Source organism: Haliaeetus albicilla, chromosome 20 (assembly GCF_947461875.1).
Source record: "Haliaeetus albicilla chromosome 20, bHalAlb1.1, whole genome shotgun sequence".
In the NCBI taxonomy this organism is placed as follows: Eukaryota; Metazoa; Chordata; class Aves; order Accipitriformes; family Accipitridae; genus Haliaeetus; species Haliaeetus albicilla.
In genome coordinates, this window is record NC_091502.1 from 6,444,167 (window position 1) to 6,467,725 (window position 23,559).

The window sequence follows — 23,559 nt, forward strand, 5'->3', positions numbered from 1 at the left end:
CAGTCTCTGCTTAGCAGGGAATAGTTGGAAAAACCAAGCTATTTTTTCAACTAAAAAAAAAAGTATATCAGATGTTATAATGACAAATTTTCACATAAATTTCAAACTAAACTTGTTTACATCCAGTTTAAATAATGATACATCTACCTAGCAGCTCTTTAAAAATAAGAAAACTGTTATCAATAAAAAGAAACAAAAAAACCTACACAAGTTAGTCATCTAATAAACTAAAAGAACTCCAAAACACATATCCAGTCCCTTCTCAAGTGCACAGGTTTCTATCTCAGTAGGAGGCACTGTTAGTGGAAGACATTAAAACAAAACACTACAGTCCTCCAGGCTAAGCTTTTTACCAAATGCAACATGCTTTTTAGAACCAGTAAAAAAACATTATTCTAAAACACCTCAGATTATATAAAACAGGATCTTATGCCTTAGGCTAACAAGCTTTTCATTGAGCAACAGCATATGATATTTGTTGATTTTGTACCATAATGTTCTGAAGGCATCATCACTACTTACAGTTCTTGTAAGTAAACATAATTTTCAATAGCAAAAACCTAGTAATAAAAGATTCTTCAATGCCAAAAGTACTAGCAAAAAATTGGCACTTCTGGCTATTATAGGTACAAGACAAATTCTTTATAACAAGTATTTTAACATTTTAAAACCTGATATACTTGCCCTGTAGAGCTTTTCAGTTTAATGAATAGGACCCACTACAAAGAGTCCACACAGGTCAGCCAGATTTCCTAAAGTGACATTCTGCAATTTTTTAAATCACAGCTGGTCCTAACAGTGAACAAATTTAGTGTCACAACTTAGATCTGATTCTGACAAAATAATACACTAATTTTAACCAAGGTTGATATCAAATTACACAATAAAAATTTTAAGTGCTATAAAGATTTCAGTATCCTTTCTCATAAGCACTTCAGTCTCATACCGAGTCAAGCCAAAACATAGAGTGTGCTAATAGCTCGATAATGCTTTGACTAACTCTGCACTTCACCAGTTAAGGAGAGAGTAACTAAGTTTTTGGGAGGGTACTTTATTTTTAGAGGAGGAAAGGTGAGCTTGAATAAAAGCATTTCTTTAAGACAACTTAGTCTTACCAGAAAAACAGCCTCATGCATTTACAGCTCTTAGTTCACTAGGCTTTGATTTCCTTCAAAATCTTTTACTTTAGTCCTATCAATAGTAACAGGTAGACTAGCCACCATCATTTTAACTTCCATGCTGTTCAAGATTGCTCAGGGAGGGTGCAGGTGAGGCAGTGGTTAAAACTCTAGCTGCTACTGCACAAAAGCATGACCAGCCTCACTGCTACCAATAAAGCTATGCTCAGAGCAAAAGTGCTAAACTAGGGAGAAAAGTTGTGTGCAGGCAAGACTTAAGCATAATTTTAGTAACTCTAGCTTCAAAAAACAGCACAAAAATCGTGCTTCAGTGTGCACGCCACAGTCCTGGTGTCCTGATTATCCATCCCAGGAGACCAGCGGAGTGCATCTTTGCTCCCTTTCTTCCATATGGCCAGGATCCACTGGCTTGACTTAGTTCAATAGAAGCCAGACATGTCTTGGCACACAGAGAGAACATAAATAGGGTGCATATCTACACCCAGGAACTGGGGAAACATTCCCTGATCCCACAGCTTAGATGTAGCTACTAAACTTTTAACTTCTGAACACAAATTTAAAATAAATTATCTATCTTTTTCAGAGAAAGAACAGTAACTAACTCTAAATTAATCTTATGAAATAGACTTAACCATGTAAACATCAATATTTTTTATTTTAAAAAGACACTAACCATCCTGATCCCTCAATACTAGAGTACCGTAGATTAGATTTTAGTCAAAAACTTTAAAGCCCAGATTAATTTCCTTGGTTTATTCTTATCTTCAAGAACAGCAACAGCAGGTCAGGTATTACACAGACACCCTCTCCCCCCCTTAGCATACACCTCATTTCATAGTCTTTTCTGTCATAATCTTCTACCACTCCTCATCTATCCCACACTTCAGGATCTAGATCTTACAAAGAAATACATGCTATTTTAACTTATAGCAGATAGTTTATCAAATTCATAATAAAGTTAAAACATGCAAACATTTGCAGTTTTACTGCAGCAAATGGCCATTTGAAAACTCCAACAAGGAAAAGGAAATGAAGAGGAGGCAGTCTTTAAATATTTAAAGATTCCTGCAAAACTGCAAGAATAAATTCTTTTCCTGTTCTACTAAGAGTAAGACAAAAAGTGGCAGCCTTAATCTGAAGCTAAGAAGTTTTAGGTAAATTGTTGGGAAAAAGTCAAGCACTGAAATCAGTAATCTAGGAAAGCTGTGAAACTCTCCTTTCTAGCAAGCTTTTAAGACTTTAAGATATCTCTGAAATAGGTCAGGCCTGACTAGTCCTGTTTTTGAGCTAGAGGAACAGAAAAGATGACTTCAAGTTCCATTTTCTAAGTTTTAAGTACTCTTGAAGGGCCACTCAAAACGTCAATCTACCTCTGTTTCTCTACATCATCAGGTGAGTTGCATGGAGGGTAACAGTATTCCAACTGAATAAGTAGTAAACAAATTGTTGTCTACTTTTGTTGGCATGTTTGACATAAGTTAATGGCTTTGTTCTGTCTGCATCACTCTTGTAGTTGGCACATTTTTGGCTTTTGAAATACTCTACCAAAACAACCAACCAAAAAAACCCCAAACCCAACCTCAAAACCAACCTACATTGACTCCCATTTGCTCCTTTCACTACAAAATGTTACAAATACCTCAAGGTATAAAGTGACCTTACATCAAGTGTGTTGGTACAGATCAATTTTGCCTTTTTTTTTTCTCCTCTCTTCAACTCCTACCCCTAAGAGAATATTCACAAAGTCATGCCATAAATGGCATCAATTTACTGAAGTTATTAGCAGTTTTCTTGAATCTGGACTAGGAAGGAGAAGTTCAAATCCCTCACCCCAATTCACAAAAATGCAGGTGTAACTTTAAACGTGGCATCCCAAGTATATGACTTTCATACACAACTAATCCAGTAATGACCGTGGAGAGTATTTTAAAAAACCATGAGACAAGGAGGAAGATGAAGGGAGAGGGAACTACTCTAGCAACATTAGGTTGCACAAGCCAACTTCTATCTGCATTAAAAATCCTGAAGCATGACGTTACATTATCTCGTGTTTTCTGTTTAAAACCAGACTCTTTTGCAGATGTTACTTCAACCAAATTTCCATGGATTAACATAGCAGCAATGGGAAGACTGTGGTCTATGATGGAAATTTAGAAAAGAAATATTTCATAAAGACTTCATTCATTGTGTTGAAAATATTTTGCTGTATTTGTCTTTTAAACCCATCTCCTTGCTGTTTATAAAGGCCAGGGCTGGAAGCACATTTTATTTTCCTTTTATGGAGATGGCAAGGACAGTCTATTAATTTGTCAAACTTAGGGTGGTCGCTGCATAGGTCTCTAATTAAAAACCATTGAAAATATGACGGCTATTATAAGACAAGACAAGGAAAAGGTGCTAATATGACTTTCAGTACACCTACTATGAACAACATTTTAGAAAAATGGTAGAATGAAGTTACCTATGATTTTCATAATTTGCTGACAGACACATATCCATGTTCAAGTAAAATTAAATGGAATTTATCTTATTTCTGTTAAATGATTAAATATTAATTCCATTCTCTACATTCAGGAATCCCTCTCTGAGAAGTGTTGGTTAGTATAACAATGTTAACTAAGGTGCCTTAAGTTATTTCCTTTGCCATACATATTTATTCTTCATTAGTAGTGGGTCATGCATTTCCTCTGTTTTGGCCTTCCTCTTAACACACATGCATACACAGAACCACTGATCCACTCTACATTCTCTAATATTTATCCGCAACAGCAGAATGGCTAGCAAAAACTCCTCAACATCACCCTGACAAAGGAGTTGGCTATAAAATAATAAGCCAGGCATCCGTCTTCCTATTCTACAGATGTTTGCTCCACTATCCTTCCTGTTCTACAGCATTTTTCATTTTACAGTTCCAAAGTGCTATATAAAAATGCAATATTAATTTTACATAAGAAAAGGTAATATGCATTTAGATATTCTCTCCTCACCGATTTGCAATAATTTACTATAACCATACAATTCTGGAAAGAGGCTATACTATGTGTATTCAGAGATGTTACTTAAGAGTGAAGACTCACATTCCAAGGGGTAAGTTCGAACAACACAGTAAATATCACTAATACAAGTAAATTCACAAGATTAAGTATCTGTTGTATAATTATTGCTAAGTCTACCCTGCATTTTTCTATTGGCTATGTATCAGTAACTTTGCTCATCACAATGTTTAGATTTTTAGTCTAACACAAAGGAAGACCTCATAGAAAATTTTACACAGATTTACTATTGTCGTAACACTAATAATCTATAACTTGAATGCACTCAGACCTGTAGCAGGCTGTTGCTGCTGAGTAAGTGTTGCAGCCATCGCAACGGCTGCTGCATTTGGTATGTTGCTGAAAGGGGTCGGTCCAGTGGTAACACGTGGCGCGCTCTGCCACTTCTTAGCTTCCGTTCGTCTTGCCTCAAACACATCCATGGCATCTCCCAGAAAGGTTTTCCTGTAGCCAAGGTATTGGTCTTTGAGCATCTGAAGAGGGTGGGGGGAAGCCATTTTAGTTCAGTGCATTTGACATAAAACCTTAACTTAATAAGGAAAGAGATACTGAGTTATAAATAACATTTAAAAAAAAAAAAAAGCCTCCCACAACCTGAAAGGGTCTAGTCAGGGTATAAGCTGGAAAGAATTGTTTTACATCAGCTACAGCCAGAACAATTCAATTTGTATCACTGTACTAGCAGACCCAAAAGGCAAAATACAGCCATATTACTAGCTTGTAACAAAAGCAATATGCTCTTCTTCAGTGCTACCCTTTCTGCATGGAGTCTGCTTTTGCTCCCCTATTACCTTCACCTCTCTTGCCTTCCTTCCTTTCACTCTTGCTTGCCTTTCTTAGCACAAAGCTAAAGAACCTACCAGAATTTTAGAATTCACTCTTGTTTCTGATGCATTTCATCAACTATATAATGCAGTGCAAATGCAATAGATCATTCTGCTTTAGACTAACAAGTAGCCCAAATCTGTTGTGTCGTGATCCCCCTCCCCTTGTCCATGCCCTTTCCTCCCTCAAAACCCCACCTTCTATGGCAACACCTGGCGCGGCCTGTTCATCATGAGCCACTTCTACCTGTCACAGATGAGGGAACTATGGATATCTTAGGTAACATAAAAAGAATAAATTGCTTCAATTAAAGAACTGATAGAATTATTTCCATCTTCTAACAGAAAATCTTTAAATGTAAAAGATTTATTAAAACCAAAGAACAGTAGGTTCAATCGAATTTTATGGAAGGCGTATTATGTCCTGTGTTCCTGGCTAATGATATGCTTGTTTCCAAGAAGAGGAGCTTACAGTCCAAAAATTCTGACTCGGGATTTGAACAGCTGTAATTCTAAATCTATCAGTAACAGCAGGAAACACAGAAAGAATGACCTCACTGTCACATCAAGAGTGCTGTCTTTGGAGAGAAGAGACATTTGTAGAACTCTGATGAGATTTAATACAATGACATGCTGACTGCCATAGGAGCTGACAAATGCCATTAGACCTTGTAGAACAGCTCTTAAGGCTAATCTGTGCAGAATGATTTAATGACATTCTCTACTTGAATTGTGCCCAAGCACATTTTACTCTTCACTGACCTTGGATACAGAATACATCTATATGTTCACAGATGATGTAAATATATTTAACAACTAGCCCTGTGCAAAGATGTTTTAGGCCATATTTTTCTACAACTTCAGACCTTTGAATCAAAGTGTATGTGCAAACCAGAAAGCCTACTTCAGACAAAGGAATGAACTGCAGTCACAGCTCTGCCTTCACAAACCATAAGGCAGAGACAGGAGTTTCAAAACTGCTCTCCTCTCCTAGCTGAAAAACTAAAACAGATGGTCAGAATGACAGATCCACTTAAGCAGTACATCCATTTTTGTGATTTTTAAGTTTTAGTTATAATTGTGTCTTCCAAAATATCAGCCTTCATGTCCACCCACTAGATTAAATCTCAAAAAAATTCCCCCCCCGCCAAAGAAAAATCCTCAAACCAGCCCCTTAGTTTCAAGCAATAGAATACTTAAGCTGAAGTAAAGCCTTTCCTATTCAGTCATGCTGACAAGGTACTGAAGATGCTATTGCTTATCCTTGTGTACTAACCCAGCTCTCATACTGAAGAGGAACAAAAATGCGTCACCACAAAGACCACTGCATAAGTTCAGGCTACAGTCAGATCTCAGAAGCAAATAGTCCAGAACACATTTGGGATCCTTTTCATGTAATTCTGCTGAAATTACAGAGGAGCTGATATATTCTATACCAAAACTCAGTTAACTAAGAGCAGCATAAATATCTGATGGCAGGTAGCTGTAAACCAGTGAATATCCTTGCTGACAAAAGTAATGCAATGCAAGGAATCTAGATCATACAAGATCCTCAGTATCAAGTAAAAAGTTTCAGATGTTTGGAGAACTAGCAATACTGTGCAGAAGAAGCTTTGAGAAGGAAACAAGCAGAAGATTTACCAGAGGTATTCCTGTTAAGGAAGTCACTTAGCAGAAACAATCCCAAACACTTGTACTCTTCTCCAAGGTTTTTTTTTTTGTAACCAAGAAGGATTCTGATGATCTCAAGAAAAATTATGGATTGTAGAACATTCACATTTTGTCAGTATGTCCAGAACTGTAAATGGGAAATTCCAGCCAGAGTCCGTGATGGAAAAAACAAGCTTAACTAGGACCTTTGATACATTAGCATTTTTTAACAGTAGCCTTTTTTTTTCTCTCTATATATGACTTTCCACAAAACCAGGTTGAAAAAAATTAAACAAGCCAGAACACAATTTTCACCAAAATTCTTTGCTATGTTGAAAGATCTTACACATGAATACCTACTTTTTTTCCTGTTACCTATTTGAGTAAGAGCAGATTTATATCATCTTCGCTCGAGATCAAGAGGTCATTGGGCAAAAAGCAAAACATAGAAGCATGAGCTCAAAGACAGACATTTCAAAAATTGATCAACAATTAAAAACGAAAAAGAGTTAAAAGAAAAACATTTTGTAACGTAAATGACTGTGGAGTCACTTTTTTAATCAAAGCACTTCTCCAGGACAGTTTGTTAAAATAACTGCTATTAAAAATTTTCAGAAGGAAAAAAAAAAGAATACCTGAAGATATATTATATTTTCAGAAAGTGATTCTTTGTAGTTCTTTCACTAAATACACAGGAACACGTCAAAACAACATACCTTTACATTTTCATGTATTGATTGAAGTTGTGCAGCTAAAGCTACAAATGTTTGATAGATTTTCTGCATAGCCATAGACAAATCTGTAAGGGGCATATAAAATATTGGTGAGTGACAATCTTACTACCAGGAGAAAAGATTTAGTGTTTATATCACAGCAAGAAGCCCACCCAAAACCCATACAGCACAAAGCACAAAAAAAATTGCATGAGAACAAGTTAATGTCTATAGGAAATACAGAATCTGATAGCAATTGGGTGCCACAAGTCACCCAAGGACTACTTTTGATAGGGCTTCAAACTGTATTTTGGAAAGTATTCTTTCATCAGATTTATTTTTATACGCATGGTAATTCATTTCCTATGATTCTCTCATTTAGCAAAGCTAAAAAATTTTATTTAACTTAACTTTATCTAATTACATAGGAACATTCTACCACATTGGTTTTTACATAAAATAGTTACATCAGGTTTTCTTGTATTTGTATATATTTTCCACTCTTTCTGACTTAAAGCACAGTTAAGTGTTCAGTTGATTTTGCCAAAGAGACCGCAGTAGAATGTAAGCTTTACTTATATTTTAAAGACATGCTTAACAAGCACCACAGGAACTCCTATTCTAGCTCTACCCACAAGCATATCATAAACACAATGGGGAGCTTCTTGCCTACATAAAGTCTTAGATTTAGGACATCCTACTTCCCACATAGATATGAAAGTGTTTTCAGTGCACTGACCCAACTAATGCAAAACTTTAGCATTAAAGGGGAAATCTCAAAGGTTTTGGCAAAATGAAACATCTGCTGACAAAAAAACGCTTTTCCGAAAGAAGCACTGAAACAATGTACCAAAGTGGACAACAAAAGCGAAGTGGTCTTTCACTGTGAAAAGATCAGCTTCTGCACTTCCTTGAAGGATGCATATAACCTACTGAATCTGGGCAAATAGTAGCTATCAAGTTCTTCAAGATGTGTAGGTCTAGCAATGATTCTTGAACTGAAAAGGTCTGTCTCTCCATAGGGGAATTTCTCCATTATAATTTGCATTTCTTTCTGAAAAAGAAAAGCTGGGGAACAAATCTCATGCCAACCTGCAGGGTTGTGGAGGCAGCGGTATCTAGGAAGACTGGCCACAAGTTTCCAAACTATCTAGAGGCAATTTATTGATACTGAATACTAGACATTTGAAAGTTTTCAAGACATTCTGGGTCATGGTTTCCTGTATGGTAAAGGCTACATATGCAATACAGTGTCGACTAGATCACCAGATCATTTGCTGACAGTCTGAGCATGGTGGCACAACAGATTAAGCCTTGCCCACACAAGCAAAGAACCTTTAGATAATAGCAGAAACTGCTGAAAAACCTAAGGAAAATCTGTGAAGGCATCCCTCTCCTACTCTGGACAGACAAGAAGAACACATGGAAAGATAGAGGACCCTCAGGATTCAGCAGATCTTCCATTCTGGAAGCTAGGTCTAGACAGTTCTCTTGTTTTTGACATAAGGTCCAGAGTCTAGGTACCATCCTGTGATGGCAAGATGTTCAAGTATCATGTGGCACAAAAAGACATGCACTTGAAATCACTACTTATCGCAGGACCTGTAACTAAAGCAGCCCAAAAGATAAAAATGTCTACGATCACAGCAATGGTGGCCAACCAGAAGACTACTGTCCAGAGGTCAGTATTCTCTGACCAGAGAGATTCTCCCAAGATTGAATGATGTGGCAGCAAACAAGACTAAATTTTCTCAGTCTGTCAGAGCTGAAGGCAGTATCAACAGGCTCCAAACTAAGGAAAAGTTCCCATTTTGATTTGGAGCTGGCAGAGCAGACACCCGTGTTTGTCTGGTCACACAGCCCAGTGCAAGACAGAAGGTACCAGACATCAGCCTTATATGAGCTAGATGCTCAATGGAAGGAGATGGATGCAGCCGCAGTCAAAAACAAACTAGGCTTACAAATTGCACCTCAGGAACTGGATCCATCTTAAAAAGCACAAGAACCTTTATGAATTTAACCTTTAATTCCAAATCTTTACATTGAACAACTGCAGAATCTATCTGAACACTTATTTCCGTATATTAAACAAGAAAAGCCAATAACAACAAAGGAGGAGATTAAATACTAAGTTTTTCTTATAGCTATAAGATTTTTTAATTTTTATGTATGAAACATTGAAATTGAAACATTTACCTTGTGGAGTTATGTGTGAATTATTTGCTTGAGTAGCAAGATGATTTTCTAGCTCTTCTATTTGTTGCCTGTATTGCTGCAGCTGTACTTCAAACTGCTCAACCAAGATTCTGAAGTAGCTATAGGAGTAAAACAATGAAATCATATGATTAAACTTCACTAGTCTGCCCCTATTTTTTTTAATCTCATCTGTATTAGCTCCCAATTTTCATTTAATTAATTGCAACAGTTATGTTCTATGACATTCTTGATGTCCCTCTACTTGTGGAGAGTAAAGACTGTATTTCTCATGTCTATGAGATAAAGATAAATTAAGTGTAAAAATAAAACACTGATTCTATGAAGCATTCAGTACAAATGCTACAAGAAGCAGAAAAAAAATTCATATTATGAAGTCCATAGAATCATAAAATAGTTTGCATTGGAAGGAACATTTAAGGTCATCTAGTCCACCCCCCCCTGCAATAAGCAGGGGCATCTTTAACTAGATCAAGCTGCTCAGAGCCCCATCCAACCTGATCTTTAATGTTACCAGGGATAGGGCATCTACCTCTCTGGGCAACTTGGTCCAGTGTTTCACCACCCTCATCGTAAAAGATTTCTTCCTTATATCTAGCCTGAATCTACTCTTTCAGTTTAAAATCATTATCCCTTGTCCTATTTGCTACAGGCCCTACTAAAAAGTTTCTCCCCATCTTCCTTATAAGCCCCTTTTAAGTACTGAAAGGCTGCAGTAAGGTCTCCCTGGAGTCTTCTCTTCTCCAAGTCATATTATTGACTATTTTTTATGAATAACAGTAACTCACTCTGCTGGGGCTGTATTTTCATGCTGGAGACCAGGAGGAGTTTTCTGTGTTCGTAAAGCTATTTCTGCATTCTTTAGCTCCTAAATAAATAGGGAAAATTAATAAAAGATAAGGTTCTGTATGAAGCATTCAAAAAGAAAAAACAGCTACAACTCTACGGTTCATTCACATAAAACACTTTCTTCATATACTTAACACCATCATAGAATCTGACCAGAAATTCTTCAGAGAATAGACTGCCAGAATAGACTGCCTCGGAGAAATGCAAATACCAGCAGGAGTTTGGGGAGGGACAAACAACAACACATACTGAAAGCACACAGCTCTCAGAAGTTGAGAAAATACTGCACTGAACTGTCAGAGGTAAGATCTAATTTGTACTGTACTTCAGAAATCCTGTTACGATTGAAGACTAGGGGAAAAAAAGCAACAGTCAAGTGCAAGGAAGTAACACACCTAAAAGAGAAGAATAGAACAAAAAGGGTTATTTCACCTTTTAAAAAAAAGATTAACTAGTTCAAAAAAATGCCTCTCTTTCTATGGAAATGATCTTTTTATGCATGATAATTACAGCACATACTTCTGTTTAATACTTTCTAATAACTCCACCATTAAGAATTTCTCAGTGCCTGGTTTTGCAATTGTTCTCAACTGCATCATTTGCAGAAATATGAGAACATCAGTAACAAGTTTTTGTTTTCACAGAAAACTGTTGGCAAGGTACAACTACAGAGTATTTCCTTTTGGTATCACAAGATACAGAAAAAACATCAAGATTTTTACTTTAGAATAAAATACACTTATTTATGTAGCAAGCAGCCTTGACATGCCAGATGAAACATAAAGTGGTACAGAACTTAACTTGAAAAGTACTTGCATCAAAACTTGAGCTCAAACTGGTTGCACAGTTAAGATGCAGACTGGTGGACAGAGTTGTGATTCAAGTTCACTAAATCAATAGTAGTGCTAGTTAAGATATTTTGGTCCCTGAAATGCTATGGACTGGTTTTTTGTTGGGTTTTTTTGTTTGTGTTTTTTTTTTTTTTTTTTAAAAGTCATCAGAAGAAAACATACTTGCATTTCTGCTGCTCCAGAGTCCAGCATGTTGTTACAAATATGTCTTCACTAGCAGCTGAATATATAACTGAAACTGAACTAAAGCAGGCACACATTCCCTTCTGATGCCTGCACCGTGTAGGAGTGCGTTCCCAAATAAAAGTAATTTTATTGCTGTTGTACTTATCTGAAAATACTGACATCACAGATTTCAGTCTCCCCCCCTAACTTCAAATACATGAGAAGGGATTCAATGTTTCATTTTGTTTACAACTGTTTTAGTTTGGACAGTTGTTAACTTGACTGATAAAGAAGGTTAGTTATCCTATATGAAATAATCAACATACAAACTCTATATAACAAAATTTATATTCAATTATACCTGTGCAGTTTCTACTTTCAGCTTGTCAATATTAAGAGTGTTTCTCTGTAATCCACTGGCAACTACAGACAGAAGTTGTTTCAAAGCTTTAATGTCTTCTTGTACTTTAAGCATTGCTTTAGAGGACATTCTACTAATTTCTTCCTGAACTTGTTTTTGTTCTTTCACAAATTTCCTGGGGAAGGGAAAAAGAAGGGGGCGGGGAAGAAAGAAATATAATATATTGTATCTGAAGCACCCAAGTGTTTACCTCTCAGTCACATTATTTCAATAGCTATTAAATTAATTTTTCCAAAATTAAGTAATGAACAGTAAAGATAATACTATGCTATACAGTAATTTAACTCCTAGCATGCTAATACTGTAAAAAAAAAAAAAACCACAAAAACCAAAAGACAAACGACCCCAAGCCCCCCTAAACTTCAATAGCAAGTGTTCAAGCATTTTATGCTGAACCCTGACAAACTAAGATATCTATCAATTATTTTATATACATAATAATAATATATAGCATCTATGTAAAAGTGATTACTACTATGAACTCATAAATACAGTGACATGCAATCTCTTTGACTAGTCTACAACCCACCTCCTTCCTGCCTGAGGAAAGGTTCTTTTGTGGTCCTCTATTCTATACGAGATCCACAATGCACATGCAATATGGACATAAGGTTCAATACTTACCATGCATGTGCAACAGGCTTAATACGCCCAGGGAGAGATGGATTAGATTCTAAGAGCATATTCGTTGGGCATGCCCATTTGTGTAAATGCATGGAAAAGCTAGGCTGAAAAAGAACAGCCTAAGACTTCAGCTACTAGAACTGTCTGTCCACTCTGTTCCCAAGGTTAACCTACAGAAAGGCCTCAGGCCAGTGAGTTACACTGCATGCAGCCTGCAGCAGGGTGTTTTTGTCACAGAGCATTGACAGCATACAACACTTTAGCTAATCAAACTATCATAAATAAGAAAACTACTACTTACTGTAGATTTTCTACATCTTGACAGATTACTGGAGGTAGATTTTCATCCTTCAGTGCTTTGCTATCTCTACAAGAGACAACACATGTTTAGATGGCGCTTTAATACTGCCAAACATTTTTGTGTTACTACTAAATATCATGAAAACGTTCAAGTGACTGATTACACAGTTTTGCACCCATTGCATGTATGCTGCAACTAGGAATGATTTGGATTAATGCACACAGATACTATGCCAGGGTCCAAGCTGGCGGTGTAAGCATTGTACAGATTTGCAGAAACCACTTTTCAGACCACATGATCAGCCCATAGCAGATGCCAGATAAGGTGTAGGTATTGCATTTGATGGGAAAATTGCGATGTTCAAAATTATGAACCACCATTACTAAATTGGCCATATTGCAAAAGTTGGTTATTTACATTTATGCCTTTTTCAAGATCGAAGTAGTAGAAAAGCCACTACATTTAGTTTAGCTGTTTTCTAATAAGACATGAAATGCAAAGAAAATCTGACACTTACTCTGGTCTTGTTCCTGTTTTGTCACCTAGAAAATAAAAACTGTAGGTCAGAAATAAAGCTTTGAAGAACAAAACAACCTTAATGAGATTTTAGGGAAGAACTAATGACCAGAACCTGCTTGATTTCTCTTGATAAGAGGAACAGACTAGGGTAGCCACAAAAGAAAGGTTTTAATTTACTCCTCCTTAACAGATAAATATCTTTTCAAGACCAATGGTTCAACAGTTGAGGTGCTAATTTCCTGACACAGAGTAATGCAAAACATCTTGTGTCACTATACAAGTCACTACAAATGCATAAACAACTGCAGTTGCATAAGAAATCTCTTCCAGCTTGTGCAACCACAACTCACTTAAACCTGCACTCACAAAACATGCAGGTGTTTAAATTCAGCAATAGCAGTCTCCTCTCAAATACGAAGGTAATGAAGGTTTGCCCATTGGACTTCCCTGAGAATTCTGCTATTGCAGCAAGTCCTGTAATGAGTGAGGTTTTACAGAATTGAAGATGTTACTGCTTACCTACCATCTACGCGCTCTGAACTACACATCTGTAGATCAAGATGCCAAATGCCTGAGTAATAGAATGGAGCTGAAAACAATATTGTGCACAACACAGGCCATGACTATTTCTACTCATGGCCAGGGGCAGTAATTGCATCCCATGCCGTAGCAGTCTGCTAGAAATAACACTTACTCAGAAAGCCCAAGCAGCGGGCTTCATCATCTTCAGCTGGATGCAGTTCACATTCTCACTTTCCTCTCAGTGCCACCAAGGCAGAAAGTAGCTATGCAGCTAATGCTAGTGCCACAAACATTTTAAGCTGCACAAGCCAGTGCTCCTGCCAGGAAAAGCTACTACTTTTAGAAGCAACATCTGCTTAAGTTTTCTGCAGACTCTGTCACCCAGTACATTAGAGAGCATGGAGTCTCACCATTCCCTATGCCTTTTGCTAAGGGGAAAAAAAAAATCTACACAAAATTGAAAAAAAAAAAAAAAAAAAAAAAGGATAAACCCCAAAATTTAGGACCCCTTTCTCTGCTGATAACCTAAAGATTAGGCAGAAAACTAAGTTTACATTGCTTTCTCTCTCTGGCCGCTTTTCTTTTTTTTTTGCTGTACATCAGAACAATACTTACAAAGTAGAAGATACAGATTCGAAATCAGATTTTGCTACTTTCTGGGCAAGTGAGTGCTCCAGTTTTTAGATTTTTTTTTTTTATATTCTTTTTAGTAATACATGAGGAAAATATGTAGAACAGCTTCTTTTCCTGCAGCCGTAGACAGTCAGTCTGCAGAAGGAAAAGCTTTTATAACCAATTCCAGAAGAGAGAACACAGGTGCTAGTCCCTATCTGTCCTGAGATTCCTAGGGCACTTTTCTTTGGTATCCACATCTCCTCCTCCCTTTTCTTCAGGAGCAAAAAGAAATAAAAACCACAAAACCATAAAACCACCACCCTCAAACCTTAACTCAGTTCCTCATATAGTAGTATAAACAATTGTACTGACAGAATTGAGTAGCAGCACACAGGTAGGGATATTTGTCAGGGCTGCTTAAACCAGCACTATCCATTACAGGAAACACTCCTAAATTAAAACCTAAATTGGGGGGGTGGGTGGAACAAACCTCAAAACCCAGTCTCCTTCAACATTTCCCACTACTTAGCTAAGGGGTCTCTCTGCTTATCATCCTGACAGCAATAGTTCAACTCACCCAGTTCCACTATGCAACATATAGGGAATTCAGGTACTCATCAAGTTTCCACCCTAACAGCTGGGCAAAACAATGCTGAAATGTCAGACTGAAGTAGATTTTGAATCTGTGGTTCTCTGGTCCTCATTTTAAGATACTTGTATATTATAGAAGTGTTGTGATATCCTAATATTATAGTAATGGAAATCCCATAAGAACCTAGGAATTTGAGCTGTTTCATTACTCCCAGTTTCAGTAAACTAAAAAAAAAAAATCAACATCATGCAGAGCACTTGTTTGGACAGTCAATATGCTATCTCTTCTACAAGTATGAAGTATGCCTACACAACTTGTGTTAGTCTGTAAAGATGGTTTCACAGAGTTTCTATATTTCCTTCTCTTTTAGCTATTGGTATACCTAATTTAAAATTTGGTTCCTGAATGGAATCAAGAGATTAAATTAAAAAGTATTGATTTCCCAGAGGAAATGCACATTTTAGAATCAGCTTTAGTTAAGCTTACTCTGAAAGTATAAAAGCAAGACAAATTAATAAGTGTCCATATATCAATGCTCAGTATTCCCTTACTGAAGTACTTCAAAGCTACAACAGAGGTAAAGTTTTTATAACTGGTTTTAACGACCTGACACAGTGTATCAGATAGAACTATGCACCACCAGAAATACAGCCTTGAAGAATAACAGCTAAAAATAGGATATTTTTATTGTGCAGCCTTTAGAAAAAACAAACCAGATTTAAGATCCGTTACAGTTGGAGAAAGCTGGTTTCAAAAGAGTACTTCTCATATTTGCAATGCATTACTTAAACATAGCTCTACTCCCCCCTCTACTGGCTATTTGACATACAGCTGTTCAGAAATCTGCCATGGTTTTTCAGCAAACAACCCTATGGGTCTTCATTCCCAAAAGGCTAAAGGGTTTCTATCCTGGTCTCAAGTATGATATTGGCTTATACTTATTTTAAATAAATTTACATTCCATTCCATTTGCAACCAAAATCTTGTTCTTCTATACAAGCACAATATCCAAGAATGAAATTAACTGAAATGCCTTGTAAGAGGGGAGGGGAAAAACCAAAAAAGTTCAAGTCGTCAGCTTCAATTCCACATGATGCAATACTGTCTTTGCTGTAGTGCTCTGATAATTTTCTCAATAAAAAGAAAATTATGAATGTTTTAAGACAAACTTACTCTTTTTGTCTGAAGAACTACTAAAATCAATGCCACCAAGACCTTCATTGGCAGTAGTTGAAGGAGCCGCAGTTGTTCCCAGAGTCAAACTCAAAGCATTCTGCCCAAGTCCTACAAGAAACCCAAAAAGAATTTCTGCACTTAAAATGCTGATAATTAAAACTTATTTTAAACTAAAAGCACAGATAATCCTGTTTGCAGTTTCAGTGTCCATTTACTACATTTGGATTAAAAAAATATGCAAAATAAACAGAGAAGAAAACAGACTGCATGAAGTTTCACACAACTGTATGCAAGTGTTTTATGTAATTTCTTGACATTACTAGGTAGCTAATTTGATAGCTAACTTATCATCAGCCTCTTAAGTATCTGTTTCATTTAGAGTTTAAGAGCAGTGTTACCAAGACTACAACACAGCACAAATTTTTCCTCTAGAGCTGAAAAAGACAGAGAAGCCACAAAATGACAATACTAACATTTAAAGATTTTATTCAGACCAAAACCCACCAAAATAAGGAGCTCCAAACTTCTCCACAGTTAAAGGAGATACTTATATATCATTGCCCTCTCCCATTTATGATCAACTTCCTTGAGGCTATTATGGCGATGACAAAGATTTCCTTACGTTCTCATTTTACAAAAGTGTTAAGTACAAGCGAAAGAGAAAAAAGCCAATGATTTCAGATTTCATTTTATTGCCCATGGATAGCAACACTGTTCTTAACTGTAACACTGTTAAAAATTACACTTTCACAGTGTTAAGATTTTATATAAACTAAATCTTACACTATGAATTTATACAATCGCACACTAAATTTCAATGTTTTGAGACAGGAGGAAAAAAATTAAAATAACTTTCACCTGTTGCTGCTGTGCTTGTATTCTGGAAGAGTGAACCTCCTAAACCTGCTAAGGCTCCTCCTAAGGAAAGGCCTGTGGAAGCAGTTGTAGTTGGTGCAGTTGTGCCACCCAAATTTAACGTAAAGCCAGTAGTTCCTGCAGAGAAAGCAAACCAGCTTCATGCAGGCACTGCACTCAAACACATCCATAGACAATCTGAAATAACTGAAAGGTTTGAACAGCATCTTTATCATAACTGAATAATAAACTCAATTGTTGTTTTTATTTCCTGCAGATTTTCCAAACAAAGCCATAGAGTCTTTTGAATTATATGTTATTTTGTTCTACAGTATCAAATCCTGATTAGTCCATATTTACCTGCAACTATATAGAATTTTTGAGTCCCCCAGAACACTAGAGAATCCAGAACCTGGCAAAGAATTTATTTTACAGCATAAAGGATCTAACAAGTGCTACTGACTTTATATATTAGAATGCTGAAATGTTAATGCTTTAGGGTAAAAATCAAAATATTTTATACAAGACAGATGATACAAGAACATTTCCTTGGTAGTTTGAGCCGCCTTCTAGAAGTAAGCATCCCAGCTTTTGGTAGGATAGGGAAGAATTGAGTAGAGAAAGACCATAGGCATAATGGGACAGAGCACAGAGGGCACAGAGAGCTCAGCTCAAATACAGACTCCTAAGGTTAAGAGAAATGAACTCCAGTGTTAATTATCATCATGCATGGTGCAGTTTAGCTGAGTTAAATATGATGGCAATGCACCAGTATGAGAACTACACTGGAAAAGACCTTGTTTCCACTATTAGTTAAACCATTTCAGGCCATCTACAGAAGGTAGACATTTTCCAAACCTTTCAGCTGCGCAAGTAGGAAGCTTTCAACCTTCAGTGGGGTTAACAGTAATAAAAATAATGACTTTACGTGACAAATCAGCTCTCACTACACTTCCAATGACTTAGATTATACACTGCCTATATCACATGGTATACTGCCCATAGATCTATCTGTATTAGAGTACCCAAATTTAGAACTAGAAGTCCAATGAACCTTCTTATTGAACTAACACAAAATTATGTAAATACTAGAAAAATATAGACTGTAGAACTGTTTTACATAAAGTTCTATTGTTTAGAAAAAAAAAGCTAAACAAAACCCCTAAACATTTTCCTACCTGCTGCAGGAGTTGATGTAAGAGCAGATGATAATGATAGGCCACCTGCTGAGGTAGAAGTAACAGGTAAAGCAAATGGCGTGGCCGAACCTGCAGGTTTGTTGAAACCTAAACTAAAGCCTGTGGTAGCTGCTGATGTGGTGGCAGGCGTGCCTAAAAGAAACCCAAAAACAATTATCACTCTTAGAACATTCTGTTTGAGAACGAATGTTCAATTCACCTTATTTTCTGAACTGTTCCCATTTAAGCATCATGAGCACCATGGCATGCAAGATCATTTGCATCAAGTAAAATATCCCCATAGCACCTTCTGATAAATTTCAATTACATTAATTCCACAGGCATTTTCACTCCAGAATTCCTAGTGATCCAATGGGCTTTAATCATGGACTGGCAATTATATCTAGTGGTAATCCAAAAAAACGGTAAAAAAAAAAAAGGCTTCCACAAGAGCATCTAATAGATGAACCAAATATTGGCAAATGGAGCTATAAACAATACTGCCCAAAATATAGACTAAAAATTCTCAATTGGATGTGCATACCAAAATGAATGCACCATGTCCTTTCAATTTGTAAACAAGTATGTTGAAATGTTACTCCTTCAAACTTTCCTTTTGAACACTTTTAAAGTAAAGCAAATAAAGCTTTCACTTCCTGCTGTTTTCATGGTAAGAATACATTTTACGTTCTAGAATCCACCTTTCAAAGTAAAGGAGGAATATGCATATACGTACACAAACCAAAACAGCACACATAAGAAACACATACTTGGTATTCTCAGTAACTGCTGTCTGTCTGTTTTGGATGACATAATTTCATTCAGCTATTGAAAAGAACTAATGTTCATCTGCATAGTACTGACTGCCACGTGTGATTATGCATCACACAATCTGTTCTCGGTTAGCTGCTGGTCCTCCCTTCTGCCCATTTCATTTTCTTCTTTATCCAACACTATTTTTTCCTATCTATTCACAGTATGGCTTCCAAAGTTCTTGGACTGCAGTCTATCTTGTAGCACCACCCCCATCCCCAACATTTGTGATAATCAAGCTCATGTTTCTCCTCAGATATCAGTTGCTGGTGTTTAAAAAGAAAAAAACCAAACCCCACAACTACCCACATATTCCTGTATTTGTAATGACAGCTAAAAAATAGTAACTAAAGATGCATCAGAGAAACAAAAGTAAAACATTCCCAATGTCCATTCCCTGTTCAACCCTCTTTATTCTTCTAAAAGAGGCAATTACCAAACAGACCTGTTCACACAAAGTTCATTAGAACAAGAAATTCCGTATGAAGAACTCTTTGGTAACGTATTCCACCTCCTCTCTGCCGAAGGATGAAACTCATTAGGGAGACATAAATACAAAGTCTAACTTTTCACTGTGACCACTGTCACTGTTGTACAGGAACGGAATAATCCTTTAACAACAAGTAACAGTGCCCAGAACTGCAGGGCTCCACTCTAGTTTGCAGCCTTAACATCTGGGCTGCAAAGCAGACTGCAATTAGTAACGGGGGAAAAAGCTCACATATGACCACTAACTTACTACATTACAAGAATCTATCTGTATTTTTTTTTGCCTGTGTAACATTAAAATCCAAATGAGGTCCTTACCTAGCGTCAGTCCTGTAGCAATAGTTGATGCTGTTCCTGCTTTAAGAATGAAAACAAACAAACAGAGTAAGAATAGTAACTGAAGACCACAGAGCAGTTATGATAGTAAAAAACATGAAACAAAACACTGAAGTAGTGCAACATTGAGACAACATGTAGACTATTATACAAGCTTTTTCTGTAGTATGTAGAAAGCAAAACAACACTGACATAGAAAACAGTATTTGTAAGCACCAACAGCACAAATCAAAGCATAACTGACATCAAAACCCATCATTTTTCTTTATAAGAATCTGCTAGCAGTGAGGCCGATATTAACGCATCAGTACAGCAAATTGTTTGAAATTTCAAACAAATGAAGGTAAACAAAAATATGGAAACTAGTCATTCTATCAAGTATTTTTTTTAGCCATGTGGCAGTACATAACATTAGCATATAAACCAGCAGATTTACAGTATAATGAAGAGGATTATAGAGTCCAAATTCTTTGTACAATCCTGTGTCTTCGTTTAGGGTTTCTGCCCCACTGGTAACTTAAAGAGATTATTTTGAACACAGTGCTATGCCATTTCATATTTTAAAAAACATCTGATTAGAAGATCAAAAGAATCATTAAGAGCTAAAAGAAAATTACCCCAATGTAGCCAAACACAGTAATAAAGGCTTTCAGTCTGCTGTTCAATTTATTTCTAGTAGATTGGTTCTTAGAACCTTCACCATCTACTCATACAAGTGTACACCGATGGCTAAAAAAAATACCTCCAGTCAGAAAGTTTTATTCTTTTGCACTCCAATATTCCTATAAGAATATGTTCATAGGCTGAATTAGAGACCTAAGAAAATATTAATAAATTTCTTCACGCATATTGCTAATGTTAAAAAAAATGCAAACAACAAAATCAGAAATGTTTACTACTGCAGGATTACAAACACCACATTACAAACAATGATCTCACAATGTTTTTAAATATTTGTCAGATCAAAATATACCTCAATCTTAAATCATAATTTTGAGCATCCAAGATGAAGAGTTAGATTTCTAGAAAACATCAGCATTCAAATTATGGAACAATTTACACACAGGCCCAGGCACAGTTTTCTGGTAACTGCATTTGTTTCTACAGCATTGGTACTGCATAATTCTCAATGAATGACTTTTAAACTGTTCAGTGAAGCCTTTTTACAAAACTAGGTAAGTAATATTCCGAGCTACAGAACTACTGTAAAAAAAAGTAAGCATGTTATGATGAACCAGATTTTGTGTACATGATATATTTCTTCACTGTTGATTCAAATTTCTGCTGTACAAGCATTTTTTCTACCTGTACTGGTGCCTCCTAGTGTAAAGCCAGTTGTTGATTTTGATCCAAAAAGTCCACTCCCAAAGCCCACTGAAGGAGCTGATGTAGTTGCTGTAGCAGTGGAAGAGCCCAGAGTTCCAAAATTAAGTCCTCCTGTTGAGCTATTACAAAATAAGACTATTAGCAATAATTATTTTCAAAATAAAAAAATCCTCCACCACCCCTTATTTGTTTCTTTCCCATGCCATCATTCGTTTTCCCAAACCACACACAATGCAGCTGGACAAGACTAAGTCCAAGCTCACTACCACCAAAGAGAAAGAGGAAGCCCATCTCCGTCTTTCCTTCTACAGCTCCATAACTCCCACTGCTTCCCTGACACCAACTCCAGCATTTGTTTAACTCCTTGCTGAGCTGATACATCTTGCCAGACCAGTGGGAAATTTGAACTTTTTTCTGTCAGAACACCTCATTAGTTCTGCCTAATTATTGTCCCTGAATACTGAAATGGGAGAATAAATGCTATAGGCAGCAGGAAGATGACAACAAACTTGCAACATCTTTTCAAAGCAGGTTACAAGCCCAGTTAGATAACTCTGACCAGAAGCCTTAACCAATGTTACTTTATTCCAATCTAAAGTGATAAGCAGAGATGCACAACCAATCACATCAACAGCACAACTTTGCCCTGTCTTACCACCAAAGCACACTGATGCATGAATTCATTTTCTAACCTTCCCCACAAGTGCAAACCACAGAGGACCCATGCCTACCATATTTTCTTTTATGACTGCATACTTGTCAGAAAGTTACAGAAATAAACTTCCACAGCTGTTTTCACAGATGAAGGGGAAGAGAAAGGAAGGAGAGAATCAGGGATCAGTCAGTCATCACCAGTAAAATTAAGCCTTTTGTTTATTTTGGGTAACTACACATTTTAGAAGTTTCATGGTAAATAGAGAACAAACTTTGCATTTCACAAAGAAAGCATTAAGTTACTGTACAAAACATGGGGGAAATACAATAATCATGATTATCTCTAACCAATGAAAATACAGGTACTAGCAGCCAGATGAGTCTACAATTTTAAAAACTTTGTTCTTAAACTGACAAAAGATCAGGTGAATATTTATTTGTAGTAACTTCCTGCTCCCATTTGTGAGCCTTTTTAGAAACTAGGTAAGTTTTCTCTAACTTAAACAACATTTTGCATAAGCACAACAGTAGCACTGAAACAAAATGCAATTTAGACTTCAGAGTTAACAAAATATCTACAAAACTGATTGCGGCAAGCCCAGCAAAACGTGGTTGCAAGTTCAAAAATCTAGGTGTGAGTTATTTTTAAAGAAGTAATTCAGGAAGCAGAGTGGCCAAGAAGTTTAGAAGGACACAGGCCCACTAATTGTCCAACTCCACAGGAGCCAAAGCATTTCAGCTTTCTTTACTCCCAAAATTTCAACATACCAAACTACACCACCACGACCTAACTGCTTGTAAACTTAAACATACAACATGGTGCTTCTCTCACTAGTCAAGAGTTTGTGTTTCTCATCTTTTCCCAGTACAAAGATGACTCTTCTCCAAAATCTTTTGTTTCAGCATTCCAGTAGAAGAAAGGTAAGGTACAAAATATGCAATTCAGCACAATAGGACAAAAGCCCCCAAACCCCAAGTAAAACAAAGTGACATTTTGTTTTTTACTATAGAAAGAAACCAAAGTGTAGAAATAAAGCAATGGCAGTGTTCCCACCAAGAGGAGAAAGCATGTGCCAGAAGGACTATCTGCTCCCCACAGATGGAAGGAAGAGGAGCTCAGGTCACTGAAGTCAGGTCTTAACTCTAATTTTAGAACTAGAACAAAGCATCGCACCTGGCTAAAGCATACTATAGAGAACATCGATTGACAAAAAGAAAGAGCATTAAGTGCCTGAATGGATATTGGTGCAATGCAGGAATTAGGTAGGCTGACATATCACATAGGCTTTGGGCCACCAGAATATAATCTTTGCTCACAATGATGAATAATACTTGTGCTTGGATTACACAATAAAGCCCCTTTTCTCCCAACAGCTGACAATACTGTCTTAGATCCAGCTCAGAAGAACAGCTTCTTCTTATAGTCTCAAACATGTTCTCAAGAAAACCATCCCATAGGGACGCTCAAGATTCTTTCTCCAATCATCCAGCAGTAAAAAGGCCTCTTTCTCTGTGATACTCCTTGACCAATAGCCCTGAAGGCTCGTCCTGCTTGTAAGCATAAATACGTGAATAAAAACACAGAGTACCATACTGCTATTAATTAGCACCTGTTAAGTTTTTACTTATTATTTTTAAGAGATTAAAAAGCCAGCTAGAATGGAAAAAAAACCAACACAA

At 36.7% G+C, this 23,559-nt stretch overlaps 1 protein-coding gene across 2 annotated transcripts in view; it reads right to left on the reverse strand.

Moving 5' to 3' along the window:
* Positions 1 to 23,559, reverse strand: part of NUP58 (nucleoporin 58) — a 37,485-nt gene that overhangs the window by 12,039 nt on the left and 1,887 nt on the right. The window contains exons 2-13 of one of the 2 annotated variants that reach the window (XM_069808131.1): positions 21,205 to 21,344; positions 19,882 to 19,917; positions 18,262 to 18,414; positions 17,087 to 17,221; positions 16,226 to 16,336; positions 13,322 to 13,346; positions 12,805 to 12,870; positions 11,820 to 11,994; positions 10,382 to 10,461; positions 9,576 to 9,694; positions 7,383 to 7,465; positions 4,464 to 4,665 (exon numbers count right to left, since the gene is read on the reverse strand). In XM_069808131.1, the coding sequence (XP_069664232.1) occupies positions 4,464 to 4,665; positions 7,383 to 7,465; positions 9,576 to 9,694; positions 10,382 to 10,461; positions 11,820 to 11,994; positions 12,805 to 12,870; positions 13,322 to 13,346; positions 16,226 to 16,336; positions 17,087 to 17,221; positions 18,262 to 18,414; positions 19,882 to 19,917; positions 21,205 to 21,344 (1,325 nt within the window). Of the gene's footprint in view, positions 1 to 4,463; positions 4,666 to 7,382; positions 7,466 to 9,575; positions 9,695 to 10,381; positions 10,462 to 11,819; positions 11,995 to 12,804; positions 12,871 to 13,321; positions 13,347 to 16,225; positions 16,337 to 17,086; positions 17,222 to 18,261; positions 18,415 to 19,881; positions 19,921 to 21,204; positions 21,345 to 23,559 lie in introns of both variants that reach the window. The other variant, XM_069808130.1, reaches the window with a different exon arrangement.